The 18846-nt window shown below is 40.0% G+C and overlaps 1 protein-coding gene across 1 annotated transcript in view; it reads right to left on the bottom strand.

The window, feature by feature from the left end:
* Positions 1-18846, bottom strand: part of KNTC1 (kinetochore associated 1) — an 80514-nt gene that overhangs the window by 40800 nt on the left and 20868 nt on the right. Inside the window, exons 21-33 of the mRNA XM_066260676.1 lie at positions 18358-18469; positions 17815-17958; positions 17563-17619; positions 17370-17471; positions 14800-14919; positions 14565-14708; positions 13523-13621; positions 12367-12470; positions 12116-12215; positions 11131-11265; positions 10481-10600; positions 8839-8911; positions 7929-7996 (exon numbers count right to left, since the gene is read on the bottom strand). Coding sequence (XP_066116773.1) covers positions 7929-7996; positions 8839-8911; positions 10481-10600; positions 11131-11265; positions 12116-12215; positions 12367-12470; positions 13523-13621; positions 14565-14708; positions 14800-14919; positions 17370-17471; positions 17563-17619; positions 17815-17958; positions 18358-18469 — 1378 coding nt within the window. The remainder of the gene's footprint in view (positions 1-7928; positions 7997-8838; positions 8912-10480; positions 10601-11130; positions 11266-12115; positions 12216-12366; positions 12471-13522; positions 13622-14564; positions 14709-14799; positions 14920-17369; positions 17472-17562; positions 17620-17814; positions 17959-18357; positions 18470-18846) is intronic.

Here is an 18846-nt window from a genome sequence, read left to right as displayed (position 1 = left end):
TCTGTGGAGCCAAGGCTTGCAGCCGCCCCAGGAGCAGACTCCTCCTGCAAGGGCAGGGCCAAAGCCTGAAATCAGGCGGAGACCCGCAGCTGGGCAAAGGTACTCACCCCTGCCCTCGGGGCCTAGCATAGCACCACCCGCGGGGGCAGGGTGAAGGCCAAGGCCACCGAGGCTTGTACACCTGAGCATGTGATCACAGCCACTCCCGTGAAGAAGAGGCGGAAACCACAGCAACAGCCCCACTGGGCAGGCACTGGCAACGCCCATACCCGAACACCCTAGGCAGCAACAGCAGAGGAGGTGGTGGGCCTGCAGACAGACCACACCTAGAGAACACAGAGGCCACACCCAGTGGACTCCAGTGGCCAAAACCTTCATTTACACAGAAAAAAATGTAAAGGAAGAAAAATGCAACACAAATGAATTAAGAAAAATTCCCAGAAAAGGACCTGAATGAGTCACATATAACCAAATTACCAGATGCAGAGTTTAAAATAACGATTGTTAGGGCCCTGGCCGGTTGGCTCAGTGGTAGAGCGTCGGCCTGGTGTGCAGAAGTCCCGGGTTCGATTCCTGGCCAGGGCACACAGGAGAAGCGCCCATCTGCTTCTCCACCCCTCCACCTCTCCTCCCTCTGTCTCTCTCTCCCCCTCCCCCAGCAAGGCTCCATTGGAGCAAAGATGTCCCGGGCACTGGGGATGGCTCCATGGCCTCTGCCCCAGGCGCTAGAGTGGCTATGGTCGCGAGAGAGCGTCACCCCGGAGGGGCAGAGCATCGCCCCCTGGTGGGCAGAGCGTCGCCCCTTAGTGGGCGTGCCAGGTGGATCCTGGTCAGGCGCATGCGGGAGTCTGTCTGACTGTCTCTCCCCGTTTGCAGCTTCAGAAAAATACAAAAAAAAAAAAGATAAAATAACGATTGTAGATAAAATAACGATTGTTAGGATGCTCAAAGATATTAGAACAACAATAGATGATCATTATGAACACCTAAATAAAGAGATAGCAAATATAAAAAAGGACATTGAAACAATAAAAAAGAATCAGTCAGAAATGACAAATACAATATCAGAAATGAAGAATACAATGGAAGGAATTAAAAGCAGGATGGATGAAGCTGAGAATCGAATCAGCGAGTTAGAGGACAAGATAAATGAAGGCATGGAAGCAGAGCAAAAAAAAGAAAAGAGACTCAAAAAGTCTGAGGAAACTCTAAGAGAGCTCTGTGACAACATGAAGAGAAATAACATTCGCATCATAGGGGTTCCTGAAGAAGAGAAAGAACAAGGGATAGAGACTTTGTTCAAACATATCATAGCTGAAAACTCCCTTCAATTAAGGGAGGAAAACGTCTCACAAATTCAAGAAGCACAGAGAACTCCATTAAAGAGAAACCCAAAGAAATCTACACCAAGACACATCATAATTAAAATACCAAAGCTAAGTGATAAAGAGAAAATATTAAAAGCTGCTAGAGAAAAAAAGACTATCATCTACAAAGGAGCCACCATAAGGATGACGTCTGACTTCTCAACAGAAACACTTGAGGCCAGAAATAAATGGCAAGAAATATTCAAAGTAATGCAGAACAAGAGCCTAAAACCAAGACTACTTTATCCAGCAAGGCTATCGTTTAAAATTGAAGGAGAAATAAAAACCTTTCCAGACAAAAAAAACCTCAAGGAATTCACTACAACCAAACCAATTCTGTAAGAAAAACTAAGGGGCCTGTTGTAAACAGATCAAAGGAGAAAAAGAATATAGCAAAAGAGGAATACAGTTTTAAAGAATAAAATGGCAATAAACAACTACATATCAATAATAACCTTAAATGTAAATGGATTAAATGATCCAATCAAAAGACATAGGGTAGCTGTGTGGATAAGAAAACAGGACCCATACATATGGTGTCTACAAGAGACATACCTTAAAACAAAAGATGCACATAGACTGAAGATAAAGGATGGAAAAATTTATTTCACGCAAATGGAAATGAAAAAAAAAGCTGGGGTAGCAATATTTATACCAGAAAAAATGGACTTTAAAACAAGATAAAGAAGGTCACTACATAATGATAAAGGGAGCAATCCAACAGGAAGATATAACTGTTATAATTATGCACCTAATATAGAAGCACCTAAATATATAAAGCAGACTTTGATGGATTTAAATGGCGAGATCAATAGCAATACTATAATAGTAGGGGATTTCAATACCCCACTAACATCACTAGATAGATCCTCAAGAAAAAAAATTAACAAAGAAACAGGAAACTTAAAGGACATACTAGATCAACTTGATTTAATAGATATCTTCAGAACCTTTCACCCTAAAGTAGCAGAATATGCATTCTTTTCAAGTGCTCATGGTACATTCTCTAGGATAGACCATATGTTAGGGCACAAAAGTGGTCTCAACAAATTTAAGAAGATTGAAATCATATCGAGCACTTTCTCTGATCACAATGGCATGAAACTGGTAATCAACCACAACAGAAAAACTGAAAAATACTCAAAGACTTGGAAACTAAACAGCATGTTATTAAATAATAAATGGGTTAACAATGAGATCAAAGAAGAAATTAAAAAATTCCTGGAAACGAACGATAACGAGCATATATCAACTCAAAATTTATGGGACACAGCAAAAGCAGTTCTGAGAGGGAAGTTCATAGCATTACAGGCTTACCTTAAGAAGCTAGAAAAAGCTCAAATAAACAACTTGACCCTGCATCTAAAAGAAGTAGAAAAAGAACAGCAAGTAAAGGCCAGAGCTAGTAGAAGGAAGGAAATAATAAAGATTAGAGCAGAAATAAATGACATAGAGGCTAAAGAAACAATACAGAGGATCAAGGAAACCAGGAGCTGGTTCTTTGAAAACGGTAAGATCGATGAACCTTTAACCAGACTCACCAAGAAAAAAAGAGAGATGATTCAAATAAGTAAAATTAGAAATGAGAGTGGAGAAATAACAACTGACACAACAGAAATACAAAATATTTTAAGAAAATACTATGAAGAACTGTACGCCAAAAAATTAAGACAACCTAGATAAAATGAAAAAAATACTTGAAACATATAATTTTCCAAAAATTAATCTGGGAGAATCAAAAAACCTAAACAGACCAATTACAACAAATGAGATTGAAACAGTTATCAAAAAACTCCCAAAAAGAAAAGTCCTGGGCCTGATGGCTTCACAAGAAAATTCTATTGTACCAAATATTCAAAGAAGAACTAACACCTATCCTTCTCAAGCTATTTCAAAAAATTCAAGAGGAAGGAAGACTTCCAAGCTCCTTTTATGAGGCGAGTATAATTCTGATTCCAAAACCAGGCAAAGAAAACACAAAGAAAGAAAATTATAGGCCAATATCCCTGATGAATTTAGATGCTAAAATCTTCAACAAAATATTACAAACTAGATCCAGTAATATATGAAAAAAATCATACCATGATCAAGTGGGATTTATTCTTGAGAGGCAAGGCTGGTACAATATTCGCAAATCAATCAATGTGATTCATCACATAAACAAAAGGAAGGAGAAAAACCACATGATAATTTCAATAGATGCAGAAAAAGCATTTGATAAAATCCAGCACCCATTCATGATCAAAACTCTCAGCAAATGGGAATACAGGAAACATACCTCAACATGATAAAGGCCATCTATGACAAACCCACAGCCAACATCATACTCAATGGGCAAAAATTAAAAGCAATCCCCTTAAGATCAGCAACAAGGTAGGGGTGCCCCCTTTCACCACTCTTATTCAACATAGTTCTGGAAGTCCTAGCCACAGCAATCAGACAAGAAAAAGAAATAAAAGGCAACAAAATTGGAAAAAAAGAAGTAAAACTATTATTATTTGCAGATGATACGATATTGTATATAGAAAACCCTAAAGTCTCAGTCAAAAACTACTAGACCTGATCAATGAATTCAGCAAAGTGGTAGGATATAAAATTAATACTCAGAAATCAGAGGCTTTTTTTTTTTCTCACTTCTCCGAAGCTGGAAACAGGGAGGTAGTCAGATAGACTCCCACATGCACCCAACTGGGATCCACCTGGCATGCCCACCAGGGGGCGATGCCCTGCCCCTCTGGGGCGTCGCTCTGCTGCATCCAGAGCCACTCTAGCACCTGAGGCAGAGGCCATAGAGCCATCCCCAGTGCTCAGGCATCTTTGCTCCAATGGAACCTTGGCTGCGGGAGGGGAAGAGAGAGAGAGAGGAAGGAGAGGGGGAGGGATGGAGAAGCAGATGGGCGCCTCTCCTGGGTGCCCTGGCTGGAAATTGAACCTGGGACTCCTGCACTCAAGGCCGACACTCTACCACTGAGCCAGCTGGCCAGGGCCTCAGAGGCATTTTTATACACTAACAATGAACTGTCGGAAAGAGAAATTAAGGAATCAATCCCCTTTACCATTTCAGCCAAAAAAATAAAGTACCTAGGAATAAATTTAACCAGGGAGATTAAAGACTTGTACTTGGAAAATTATAAAACATTGATAAAAGAAATCAGGGAAGATACAAACAAGTGGAAGCATATATTGTACTCATGGTTAGGAAGAATAAACATCATTAAAATGTCTATATTACCCAAAGCAATATATAAATTCAATGCAATACTGATTAAAATACCAATGACTTACTTCAAAGATATAGAACACATATTCCAAAAATTTATATGGAACCAAAAGAGAACACGAATAGCCTCAGCAATCTTGAAAAGGAAGAATAAAGTGGGAGGTATCACACTTCCTGATAACAAGTTATACTACAAGGCCATTGTACTCAAAACAGCCTGGTACTGGCATAAGAACAGGCACATAGATCAATGGAACAGAACGAAGAACCTAGAAATAAATCCACACTGTTATGGACAACTGATACTTGACAAAGGAGGTAAGAGCATACAATGGAGTAAAGACAGCCTCTTCAACAAATGGTGTTGGGAAAATTGGACAGCTACCTGCAAAAAAATAAAACTAGACCACCAACTTACACCACTCACAAAAATAAACTCAAAATGGATAAAAGACTTAAATGTAAGCCGTAAAACCATAAGCATCTTAGAAGAAAACATAGGCCGTAAGCTCTCTTAACATCTCTCGCAGCAATATATTTGCCGATTTATCTCCACGGGCAAGTGAAATAAAAGACAGGATAAACAAATGGGACTATATCAAACTAAAAAGCTTCTGCACAGCTAAAGACAATAAGAACAGAATAAAAAGACAAACTACACAATGGGAGAATATATTTGACAATACGTCTGATAAGGGGTCAATAACCAAAATTTACAAAGAACTTGTAAAACTCAATACCAGGAAGACAAATAATCCAATCAAAAAATGGGTGAAAGAAATAAATAGACACTTCTCTAAAGAGGACATACAGATGGCCAATAGGCATATGAAAAAATGCTCAACATCACTAATCATTAGAGAAATGCAAATTAAAACCACAATGAGATATCACCTCATACCAGTCAGAACAGTGCTCTTCAACAAAACAACACAGAATAAGTGCTGGCGAGGATGTGGAGAAAAGGGAACCCTCCTGCACTGTTGGTGAGAATGCAGACTGGTGCAGCCACTGTGGAAAACAGTATGGAGATTCCTCAAGATATTAAAAATTGAACTGCCTTTTGACCCAGCTATACTACTGTTAGGAATATACCCCAAGAACACCATAGCACTGTTTGTAAAGAAGGAATGCACCCCCATGTTTATGGCAGCATTGTTCACAATGGCGAAGATCTGGAAACAGCCCAAGTGTCCGTCAGTGGACCAGTGGATTAAAAAAAGGTTTGGTACATATATACTATGGAATACTACTCACTATAAGAAATGATGACATCGGATCATTTACAACAACATGGATGGACCTTGATAACATTATACTGAGCGAAATAAGTAAATCAGAAAAAACTAAGAACTATATGATTCCATACATAGGTGGGATATAAAAATGAGACTCAGAGGCATGGACAAGAGTGTGGGGTTTACAGGGTGGAGGGGAGGAGAGGGAGGGGGTTGGGGGAGGGGAGGGGCACAAAGAAAACCAGTTAGAAGGTGATGGAAGACAATTGGACTTTGGGTGATGGGAATGCAGCATAATCAGATGACAAAATAACCTAGAGATGTTTTCTCTGAACATATGTACCCTGATTTATCAATGTCACTCCATTAAATTAAAAAACATGTAGAAAAAAAAAAGAAAATAGGAAAACATCACTTTTACCCAAGGTGTTCTCCACTTTGGCATCATTGACATTCTGAGCTAGAACTGTGGGGAGCCCTAAATAGGTGGGATGGATTCAATACTAGATTCAGGCAATTCTTCCCTGGTGGCTTGCAGGACCTGGCTTTGCTCTTTCTCCCTGTAACTACTGGGTGGCTGCTAACTCCAGACCTAGAATGTTTTTTTCTGAACCAGGAAAAAAAATCCAGGTACAAAAGGTCATACAGTATATCATATGATTCCATTTATATAAAATATACAGAACAGGCAAATTCATAGGGACAAAAAGTGGATGCAAAGTTACCAGGAACTGAGGGCAGGGAGGAATTGGGGAATTATTGCTCACTGGGCGCAGAGTTTCTGCTGGACGTAATTAAAAGTAGAGAGTAGTGATGGTGATAGACAACACTGTAAATGTAATTAGTGTCACTGAAGTTCATATTGGAAAATGGTAAGAATGGCAACTTTTATGTTGTATGTACTTTGTCACAATTTTAAAAAAATGGGATAAAGCAATATATCCCAAACCATTGAATTCTATAGTTTAAATAGAGAAGACAATATAGAATGTTAATTATATCTAAATAAAGCTGTTTTTAAAAAGAGAGAGGCCCTGGCTAGTTACTCAGTGGTAGAACAATGGCCTGGCATGTGGAAGTCCTGGGTTCAATTCCCAGTCAGGGCACACAGGAGAAGCGCCCATCTGATTCTTCACCCTGCCTCTTCTCACTTCTCTCTTTCTTTTCCTCTTACCCTTCTACAGCCATGGATCAATTGGAGTGAGTTGGCCCGGGGCAATAAGGATGGCTCCATGGCCTCTACCTCCAGTGCTAAGAAGAGCTTGAGCCTGACCAGGCGGTGGTGTAGTGGATAGAGCGTCGGACTGGGATGCGGAGCACCCAGGTTCAAGACCCCGAGGTCGCCAGCTTGAGCACAGGCTCATCTGGTTTGAGCAAAGCTCACCAGCTTGGACCCAAGGTCACTGGCTTGAGCGAGGGGTTGGTTACTCGGTCTGCTGTAGCCCCACAGTCAAGGCACATATGAGAAAGCAATCAATGAACAACTAAAGTGCCACAACGAAAAACTGATGATTGATGCTTCTGATCTCTCTCCGTTCCTGTCTATCTATCCCTATCTATCCCTCTCTCTGACTCTGTAAAAAGAACAACAAACAAAAACTGCATTATAGTTGAAATAAATTACAATTAAAAAAAAAAAAAAGAGCTTGGTTGCTGAGCAATAGAGCAATGCTCCAGATGGGCAAAGCATCACCCTCTAGTACAGCGGTTCTCAACCTGTGGGTCGCGACCCCAGGCGGGGGTTGAACGACCAAAACACAGGGGTCCCCTAAAGCCATCGGAAAATACATATTTATTATACAATACATTTTTAAATAAAATACGTATTTCCGATGGCTTTAGGCGACCCCTGTGTTTTGGTCGTTCGACCCCTGCCTGGGGTCACGACCCACAGGTTGAGAACCACTGCTCTAGTAGGTGTGCTGGGGTGGATCCTGGTTGGGGCAAATCCAGAAGTCTGTCTGCCTCCCCTCCTCCCACTGAATTTAAAAAATAAAATAGAGAGAGAGAGAAAGAGAAGGAAAGCCAGTATACCTCAAGTCTCTGAAGGCTAGTGCAGAAAACATTAAGAGCAAGGGCCAGACCAGAGTCTTAGAGCTTTACCTGTAAGCTAGCAATAGCCTTAAATAGAACCAGCATTTCTTCACAGTCATCCTTCTTCTGCAGATTGTCTGTAATTAAAAAGGTTAAAATTAGCCTGACCTGTGGTGGCGCAGTGGATAAAGTGTTGACCTGGAACGCCTAGGTCACCGGTTCAAAACCGTGCACTTGTCTGGTCAGGGCATGTATGGGAGTTGATGCTTCCTGCTCCTCCCCCCTTTCTCTCTCTCTCCCTTTCTCTCTCTCTCTCTCTCTCTCTCTCTCCTCTCTAAGATGAATTTAAAAAAAATTTTTTTAAAAATAAAAAGGTTAAAATAGCACAGACATCTCAAATTTACACAATATCAGAATTAAAAAAGCTAAAATTTTAATTAGCTCTGGCTTTTCTTATCTCAAGCCTTCTGTAATTCTATAGAGATGTTGATTGAAGGTGATTTAAGTACAAAAACGATTATTTTTGCAGGAGGTACAAGAGAGAAGAAGTTTTTGGGTTACAAGAAAACTGGAAATTTTTCTGAAATAAATTGGAACTCTCTTTTCTTCCCAAGAGAGTGACTTTGTTAATCATTTTATTGAAGTTCAAGGTTAAATGGGTTTTCACCCCCAATCACAATCAAATGATACGGAGAGATATGAGTAATGAGTGCAAGGCACCACAGAAATCTAGCCCAACATGAAAGAGTTTACTGATGCATATAAACAAACGGTAAGTGGATTACAGATGCGCCTGTACTTAGGCTGCAAATCAAAATAATGAGGCAAAGAGGACTTTTCACGAAGAAAAATGGGTGGGATCAATAAACACCATCGGAACCAGAAGAACTATGGGTAAGGATGAGAGTCGGCACTGATGCTCTCTTCTGGAAAGGATGGGCTTTAGAACAAAAGCAAGGTCAGGGAACAGAGATACTACCTTTCTGAATGTCACACAGTACTTTAAGAATGTCTACTGATGTCTTCACTACAGACATTCTCCAGGCCTTGTCCTAAAAAAAGAAATACTCAAAGTGAAATCGAGTTCCTGATTTGCCATTTTGGTAGTACACGTACATAACAAATAAAAAAGAACTATGGGATAAGAAAAAAAAATAAAACAATAAAAATTGCTGAAAAACTGCCCTGAATGGATAGTTCAGTTGGTTAGAGCACTATCCCGATATACAAAGGTTGCCAATTTGATCCCAAGTCAGGGCACATAAAGAGACTAACATTTCTGCCTATCTGTCTGTCTCTTTCTCCCTCCCCTACTCTTTAATCAATAAAATAAAATTGCTAAAAAAAACCTGAGAAGTTTATGGTACTTGAAGTTGGGGAACCAAGAAATGGGTCAAAATTGAATTACATATAATCTAAACATGAAGAACGCCAGTATAAACCCTTGGATATGTGGTTTAGAAATACAGATGACGTACCTATCAACTATAAACACTTGGGTGTTTGTTTGGTTGTTTTTATTTTTACCGTTTTATTACTTGAAAAAACATTTGGAAAAGTTAAAGAGAACTAAACTTGTTTAGCCCTAGAGAACTGAAGTCAAATTATTATCTTTAAGACCAAAAGTACTAAAAAAAGAAAAAGAAAAAAAAGTGAGAGAAAGAATAAAAACTAAACAGGGAAAAGCTTTAATTAAAGGACATGATAGCCTGACCAGGTGATGGCACAGTGGATAGAGTGTTGGACTGGGATGTGGAGGACCCAGGTTCGAGACCCCGAGCTCACCAGCTTGAGCATGGGCTCATCTGGTTTGAGCAAAGCTCACCAGCTTGGGCCCAAGGTCGCTGGCTTGAGCAAGGGGTTACTCGGTCTGCTGAAGGCCTGCGGTCAAGGCACATATGAGAAAGCAATCAATGAACTAAGGTGTCGCAACGAAAAACTGATGATTGATGCTTCTCATCTCTCTCCGTTCCTATCTGTCCCTCTCTCTGATTCTGTCTGTCTTTGTAAGGAAAAAAAAAAAGGACATGATAGATGTTGGGCCCAGGTCCACACCAAAGACATTTTCTGCGTGATGCAGGGCAGCCCATGGTTAAGGGCCCAGACTCAGGTTTGTGTTGAGGTTCTGCCACTTTCTAATTATCTTGGGGACATCATCACAATGTTAGTTTCTGAACTTAAATTGTTAAGAAACTACTTCACAGCTAAGAAGAAGTGGACAACATCTTTAAATTATTTAACCTAGTGGCTACTGCATGGTAAGACCATAATAAATATTAGATGTTAAAAAAAAACTCATTTCCCTACAAGTAAAAAAAAGAACGACTGAACTGCAGAAACAGGTTAGGGGGTATCTATCTTTAAAGGTATAAAAAATGCAACTATCCTGGAAAAGTTACATATTCAGCTGCTTATCTCCATAGAGAAGTGGTCATGCTCACTTGAAACTGCTCCTACATTTCAATGTTCTGAGACCTGTCGCTGTTTCTGTGGCTGGCGTTCCTATTTGATGGTACTATGTCCCATATGATGCAGAATAGTGTTCATACTACAAGGCATGATGGCAAGTTTCTCATAATAAAGACTGGACTGACCCACATTTTATTTAGTGAAAATCTCACCTCGTCAGAATTATCTGGCTCCTCTTGCAATGCCAGTCGTGCCCAGATGACGACTCTTTCTGCAGTCCTCTCAGCCTCAGCAGAAGGCAAAGACCTCAACAACGCGACACAGTCCTCACTCTATAAACAAAAAAAAACAGCTGAGACCTTCGTGAAGAGAACAGTTTGGACTTCCTTCTCTCTTTTCTATTTAAAGGTAAAAAGATATTTTGAAAACTAGATTATGGTAAGATAAAAATATGAAAATTCTGTTGATAATGACAGCAAACAAAATATTAAATTAAAATACCACCTTTTTATACATTGCAATTTTATACTTTTAGAATTATAGAAAAATAACAACAGTTAAGAATACAAAGAAAGCCCATATCCTATTCTGGAATCAAAGGGAACCACAGAAAATATAAAACATGATCTGACTTTTGTTGAGTACCAAAGAATGTGAAAACCCACTAGCTATTCACAAAATGCTTTTAAGGAACCTATAGATATAAAAAACATGGTTAATCAAACATGTGATGTTTTTAATCTCGGTATAACTTTATCTTGTGCCAATCTATTTGGATAATTTGACTGTTTTGAGTTAAGGATTTCACTGACAAAGAAACCGTAGGAAAGAAAGAGCAAAGAGCAACATAAAACTTGCATACCTGATTTCTATCTATTAGGTCAATCATCTTCAGACTGTAAATTTCATCATCAGTCAACATATGGGCTTGGGCCACCTTCAAAGCATCTTCTAAAGAAGATGGGACATCTTGTTTGAGAATGTATCTGACCACCCTCTGAAACAGAGATCATATATACACTCCTTTGTTACAAAAATCTCTCAGAAAACCTAGAAATCATTTATTCATAGGGCAAAATCCTAATTAAAATAAGGCAGCAAAAAAACTAAGCCATATAAAATCATTAAAAAATAATTCACAATGTGCATTTTATGACAGTCCTACCTAACTTCTTTTTTCCTCTAGCTTTATTGGGGTATAATTGACAAATAAACATTGTATATAATGAAGGTGTTCAATGTGATGATTTTTTTTGTGTGTGTGAGAGAAATACAGAGACAGACAGACAGGGACAGATAGAAGGAAGGCAGAGAGATGAGAAGCATCAACTCAAAGTTGTGGCACCTTAGTTGTTCATTGATTGCTTTCTCATATGTGTCTTGACATATGGAGGGGCGCTCTAGCCGAGCCAGTGACCCCTTATTCAAGCCAGCAACCTTTAAGCTCAAGCCAGCAACCATGGGGTCATGTCTATGATCCTATACTCAAGCTGGCAACCCCGCTTTCAAGCTGAATGAACCTGCACTCAAGCCGGTGACCTCGGGGTTCTGACACTGGGTTCTCAGCGTCCCAGGCCTATGCTCTATCCACTGCGCCACCGCCTGGAAAGGCTTTGCTGTTTTTTTGTTTGTTTGTTTGTTTTAGTCCTTTCTTTTCTTTATTAACCATTTGTTGTCCTCTCTACTCTAATAAACAATCAGCACCCTGTTAACATTCTGTTTAACAAAGGAAAGTAGTGGAAAACCTAACTCTATTACTTTTAAGAACACAAAATCCTCATTAAATTTCCCACACTGCTGCCCTAGAGAAAGAACAAGGGGGTGGAAAGACTCTTCCGTGTCCTTACCATTATTTCCTTGTTTAAGAGGTTCACCTCTCTTATTCCATAACCTCGTAAAAGCTTCTTCATCTCCATCAGTTTGTAACTTTCCTGTAATAACTTGACCCTAAAAGTAAAGTTATCGATATTAACATGGATTATCATTTTTATGAAATAACAAGACACAGTAAGGGATAGAAAACCAGACAAAAAAATGTCAACGTAACACACGAGGTTTGCCCAGCACAGGACAGAGGTTGGGTAGAGCGCCGTCTTACTTGGGGTGGTCCATCTCCAGGTGCTGTTTCACCAGCTGCTCCACGGCCGCGCTCCAGGGCACCACGGCTGCATACATTATCTTAAGCACTGCATCGAATATGAGCTGCGGAGACACACACGGGACAGTGAGCAGCCCCCAGAGTTACATTTCATGCAAGATCAGGACACTACCCAATCCACAGCAGAGGGCTTACATCTCCTGACGGGTAGCTTGAGACTATTTCAGCTTCTGACCACAAAACCATCCATTTCTTCCCATTTTCACATACAAAGGGGTGATTTTAATATTTAGAAAATATTTTGAGAAGTATTTTCTCTGCTGAAAGTTAAGTCATGGAACTATTAGACTCTACAGCCTGTGTTTAAAATATATATATATTTCATGATTTTTTTTATAACAGTGGCAATTAACAGTGGATATCAAAATAAGAGCATATAGATTGTAGTGTATTTTTAAAACATCTCCGTGTTTGTGAAACCGTAGGAAAATCCTAGAAATATATGTACCCAGTTATCCATGGTGGTTATTCTAAGGGTGGGAATAAGAAAACTGTTGCGGCCCTGGCCGGTTGGCTCAGCGGTAGAGCGTCGGCCTGGCGTGCGGGGGACCCGGGTTCGATTCCCAGCCAGGGCACATAGGAGAAGAGCCCATTTGCTTCTCCACTCCCCCCCTCCTTCCTCTCTGTCTCTCTCTTCCCCTCCCGCAGCCGAGGCTCCATTGGAGCAAAGATGGCCTGGGGGCTGGGGATGGCCCCTTGGCCTCTGCCCCAGGCGCTAGAGTGGCTCTGGTCGCGGCAGAGCGACCCCCTGGAGGGGCAGAGCATCGCCCCCTGGTGGGCAGAGCGTTGCCCCTGGTGGGCATGCCGGGTGGATCCCAGTCGGGCGCATGCGGGAGTCTGTCTGACTGTCTCTCCCCGTTTCCAGCTTCAGAAAAATACAAAAAAAAAAAAAAAAAAAGAAAGAAAGAAAACTGTTGCTTTTAATTTTCGTAATTAAATAAAATAGAATTATGGGTGGTTTTTAATTGTTCTTATTCCTTTTTCATCCTACACCAATCCTCCTTAACAAACACATGCTGCTTTTGTGACCAGGAAGGCCGTTTCAGGGGCAGCTGCAGCACGGGGCGGGGAGTGTCCATGGTCTCTGTGGACTTACATCTGTGTCAGACAGGCACCCGATGACAGCCATGGCTTTTGCTTCCCAAGCTGTTTCAAAGAGTGAGGCAGATTTTGAACTGCATCTCTTTAATAAATCCTAAAAAGGAATAAGTATCATTTTTTTTTTCAATTTAACTTACACTAAAACAAAGTAAAACATACATATAGATATAAATAGCTTTTACAGATGGGTAAAAAACCAAAAACTTCCACTTAGCCATGAATACTGAACTACTGAATCATGGTAAAAAAAAAAACCAAAACTGCCAAATCCTGACATTCAGTTTTATTTACTTAATTTTTTTAAATTAACTTTATGGGGATGACATTGTTTAATATAACTTGACCTTCAGTTTTATTACATGGTTCAGAGAACATATAAAGGAAAGATTCTCGAAGAATCTATAAATAGGATATGGTACATTATTAATGACTACCAAAAAATAATTGCTAATGTTTATTGAGCTCATGTTCCTATTATCTCGTAACAACCATTTGGAGAAAGACCTAATTATCATCCTATTTTGCTCAAGCTTACCAGTTGTTCTGTAGAAGAGTTAACCCACATTCTTAACCAACAGGATAAGCTGCTACAAATTCGAACAGTTAACACACTGTATTAAACATTTACTAGCCTGACCAGGTGGTAGTGCAGAAGATACAGCGTCGGACTGGGATGCGGAGGACCCAGGTTCGAGACCTTGAGGTTACCAGCTTGAGCGCAGGCTCATCTGGTTTGAGCAAAGCTCACCAGCTTGGACCCAAGGTCACTGGCTCAAGGAAGGGGTTACTCAGTCTGCTATAGCCCCCTGGTCAAGCACATATGAGAAAGCAATCAATGAACAACTAAGGTGTCGCAATGAAAAACTGATGATTGATGCTTCTCATTTCTCTCCCTTCCTGTCTGTCTGTCCCTATCTATCCCTCTCTCTGACTCTCACTCTGTCTCTGTAAAAACAAACAAACAAAAAAAAAACATTTACTACAATTACACAGGGCAGAGAGCCAAGAAAAGAAACTGGATGTAAAGAAAAAGTTACCTCTATGTACAGAATGAGAAGTTCCTCCTCCTGCAAGTCGTGTTCCCGCATGTACACACCTATAAACTTCTCCAAGGTGGATGGAACCAGCTCTGGGGCCAGCACTCTATCAAACATTCGGAACACAATGGTGGTTGTATTTTCCTGGATGAAAAATAAAAAAAGATAGTATAAATGCAAACTCTGCTCATCCTGGGAATGATAAAAAAAATTGTTAATAAATCCAGATGTTTACCTTCTCAAAATCAGAGAGGGATAATTTGCAGTTGTATCTCCTGTGTAATGTGATCAGCTCTCGCAAGTGATTTACCAAAGTCCGTAACTGACACACTTCCTCCGTTTTCTCATAGTCCTTCTGAAGCAAGAGTTCAAGTTGTTAAGGATATGCAATAAAAGTGTGACAGAAATATACAAAAAAGGTCAGAATTATTTCATAGGAAATATGAAATGGCCATGGATTATGTACTTAAGAAACCTCCCTCCCGACCAGGTAGTAGCACAGTGGATGGAGCGTCAGACTGGGATGCAGGAGACCCAGGTTCGAGACCCCGAGGTCGCCAGCATGGGCACGGGTTCATATGGTTTGAGCAGAGCGCACCGGCTTGAGCCCAAGGTCGCTGGCTCGAGGGGGGGGGGGGGTTTGCTCAGTCTGCTGAGGGCCCGTAGTCGGGGCACATAAGAGAGAGCAAGCAATGAACAACTAAGGTATCACAACAAAATACTGATGATGCTTCTCAAAAAAAAAAAAAAAAGAAAAGAAAAGAAACCTCCCAACTTATGCCTTGATAAATTGTAGAATTTTAGCTAAAATTAGTACAAACTAACAGATTGGAACCTGATAGAAATCTGAAAGAACTTTTCTTTCTTAAAACAATATAGAAAAACTATTATTTTTAGTGTAATATTTCTTTGGATCCCTGTATACTTAGGTCCATAAACATCATTTGCAGGACCCTCAACACTCCATCTGTATTGATTATGACCAGACATAAAGCTCTAACAGTTTCTAAAGTTACATATACGGAACAGAATGGTCAATATTGACCAAAGGCAATTAATAGGGAAAAGACAAAGTAGTATTTTATATAGGAAAAGAAAAATGCTCTTCAGCAGATAAATATAATGATCAATGTACACTATAATACATATTAATAATATATATCAATACACTGTTTGAAACATTAAAAATTCTCATTTTATTTTTAACAGTATATAATCAATAAGTATAATTGATAAAACTGCTATATCAGAAAATAGTAGGAAATTTATTATTTTGGGGCTCTAGAAATGTAAGGAATGAATGCAATTTCACAATGTATGTTTTAACCTTAAAAAAGGTCATACCGCCTGACCAGGCGGTGGCGCAGTGGATAGAGCATCAGACTGGGATGCAGAGGACCCAGGTTCGAGACCCCGAGGTCGCCAGCTTCAGCGTGGGCTCATCTGGTTTGAGCAAAGCTCACCAGCTTGAACCCAAGGTCCCTGGCTCCAGCAAGGGGTTACTCGGTCTGCTGAAGGCCCACGGTCAAGGCACATATAAGAAAGCAATCAATGAGCAACTAAGGTGTCACAACGAAAAACTGATGATTGATGCTTCTCATCTCTCTTCGTTCCTGTCTGGCCGGTTGTCTCAGTGGTAGAGCGTCAGCCTGGCGTTCAGAGGTCCCGGGTTCGATTCCCAGCCAGGGCACACAGGAGAAGCACCCATCTGCTTCTCCACCCCTCTCCCTCTCCTTCCTCTCTGTCTCTCTCTTCCCCTTCCGCAGTGAGGCTCCATTGGAGCAAAGATGGCCTGGGCGCTGGGGATGGTTCCTTGGCCTCTGCCCCAGGCGCTAGAGTGGCTCTGGTCGCAACAGAGCGATGCCCCGGAGGGGCAGAGCATCGCCCCCTGGTGGGCAGAGCGTCGCCCCCTGGTGGGCGTGCCGGGTGGATCCTGGTCGGGTGCATGCGGGAGTCTGTCTGACTGTCTCTCCCTGTTTCCAGCTTCAGAAAAGTAGAAAAAGAGAAAAATAAATAAAAATTTAAAAAAAGGTCATACCTCTGCTACTTAAGTACTTAATACTCAGAGCTGAGATTAAACTGAGGTGTCTCATGTTTCTAAACTAAATTATTACATACCAACAAATTTTTAAAATATAAGAATGTCCTTTTATTTTTTCAGTATAATGAATGCTTTTTAGATTTTAAAAACCTGAAGGGAAAAATAAATGAACTTAAGAAATTTAGAAACTAGACAGCAAATTCAGTTCATTACTATCAACATTCCTGACCTCAGTTCCATTTCTAGTCTTGCTAGTTTTTTTCAGCCAGTCAGAAAGCCCCAGATATTTTCCAATTGGATCTTTGAAAATATTCATTGGTACATAAGCCGTAATGGCTGTGGAAATGTCTAAGATAGGCGTTCAGAAGTAGGCGTAGTTTACTAGGTTAAGTAAAGAAGTAAACCTGATTGAGATACTGATCGCCTTTGAAAGCAGACCCTACCACATTATTGCGTTGTGTCTCATAAAGCAACAGGAAATGCTAAAAATGCAGAAAATCTTAATAATCAACCCAGGAGGGGCACATGTATGTGTAATTTCCATTTTGGATGGTTTGATAGAGAAAAAGTGCATTAAGAGAGGCCAAGGGTGTGTAACAGAACTATCAGGAAGAAGAAAAAGGAAAATTTCATTTTTGAGACTTTTAAAAGTACCTGTCCAAAGAACAGACCAAATGAATAAAAACAGAACATTTCAGAAGTGGATAGATTTCTAGGACATGCACAGAGTACTTTATCACTAAATATTTTTTTCCATCTCCTACCAAGGAAATCCAGTGCCAAGAGGACACCAAGCCCAACTCGTCTGGCTTTTCTGCTGTAAAAAACACCTCTGCCAGTTGAAGTCCATTCTCTGGCCAGTTCGCCTTTAAAAAATTCAAAAACCATTAAAAAAATGATGATTTATGCCATCGGGAGAGTCTTAAATATCTTTTTAGTGCTAATTATCCATATTACCTTATCAGTTAATTCAAGGTTCCTGGCTGTTTGCTCCAACCATTTTGCAAGAATTTTCTGAAATAAATACATCATTTAAAAATAACACAGTCAATTAGTTAATCACCAAAATAATTTAGACAACCATGATAATCTTTCAACAGAGATACTAAAATTTACTCACCGGGGTTAGTGTGACTTGATGTTCAATGATATATGATGTAAAAAATAAAACGGAATCATCGAAGAGTGAAAATACTAAAGGCAACTTACCTGTCCATCTGGAACAATCCTTCTCACAAATGGAATCACGTCATTTTTAAGCCATATACAGAGCTTTTGCAGAGAGACTGGTGTGGAGATTGAATTGAGCAAGTTCTCAAGCATTTTCACATCAAATCTGCTTTCAAAGTTTGCCTGAAATCACACAGAGTGAGAAAGTAGGATTTACCTGACAAATTTAAACTGACAGCCTTCCAAAACGAAAAGAAAGACCTCATAGAAAGTCATTTCAAAAATTATTTTACTATTTTATGAGCATTAAAAGTGATTTACTCTACACAAATAATTTGAGCCGGGAACCACAAATTCCATGAATCTCATGACAGAAAATTCCAAGTAACAAATGAGGTGGCAGAGGGATTGGCAGAGATGGCCTCCCAAGGAAAACCAGAGGGGACAATACCAATCCCAGCAACGTGTCCACAAATGACACCACATCCATATAACTTGGCACCCTGTTAGTTCCCAACACAGATTCAATCACCCATCTTAGGATTTATGAAGCCGGTAAGAAAACATCACAGAACATATTACCCGATGTCTAAGCCAAAGGTACTGTGCACAAACGAGGTTTCCCTCTCTTAGCTGCAAAAAAATATCCCTCAGGTCATCTTCATTATTCAGAAAGTCAATCCAAGAGTTTCCACTGCAAAGCCAGAGAAGAAAAAGTTAGTTTTAAAAATAAACACAAACAAAAGAACATTAAGGTTCTTCATTACAAGTGGGTATCAGTATGCATTTTAACTAGCTTTTTTCCACTCAAAAAGTTATTAAAAAGTTCCCAAGATTAAAGAGTGAAAAGTAGAGTCCCTTCTTATCTGTGACCTAGATGCCTCCTGTATCTTCCCAGGTAGCCATGCCCCTTCCTGTAGCTCCTTATTGAGATAATCACTACCCACACAAGCAATCAGTTTTAATTTTTAAGTGAATGACTTTTCTATATATATCATCTGTATTTTAAAAAAGAATTTCATTTCAGATTATCTGAGAGCTGTACCAAATCAGCCGATATACACGTTCTTC

This window comes from Saccopteryx bilineata, chromosome 2 (genome assembly GCF_036850765.1).
Source record: "Saccopteryx bilineata isolate mSacBil1 chromosome 2, mSacBil1_pri_phased_curated, whole genome shotgun sequence".
In the NCBI taxonomy this organism is placed as follows: domain Eukaryota; kingdom Metazoa; phylum Chordata; class Mammalia; order Chiroptera; family Emballonuridae; genus Saccopteryx; species Saccopteryx bilineata.
Note: the sequence above shows the minus strand (reverse complement) of the source record. Positions and strands in the feature narration are given on the sequence as shown.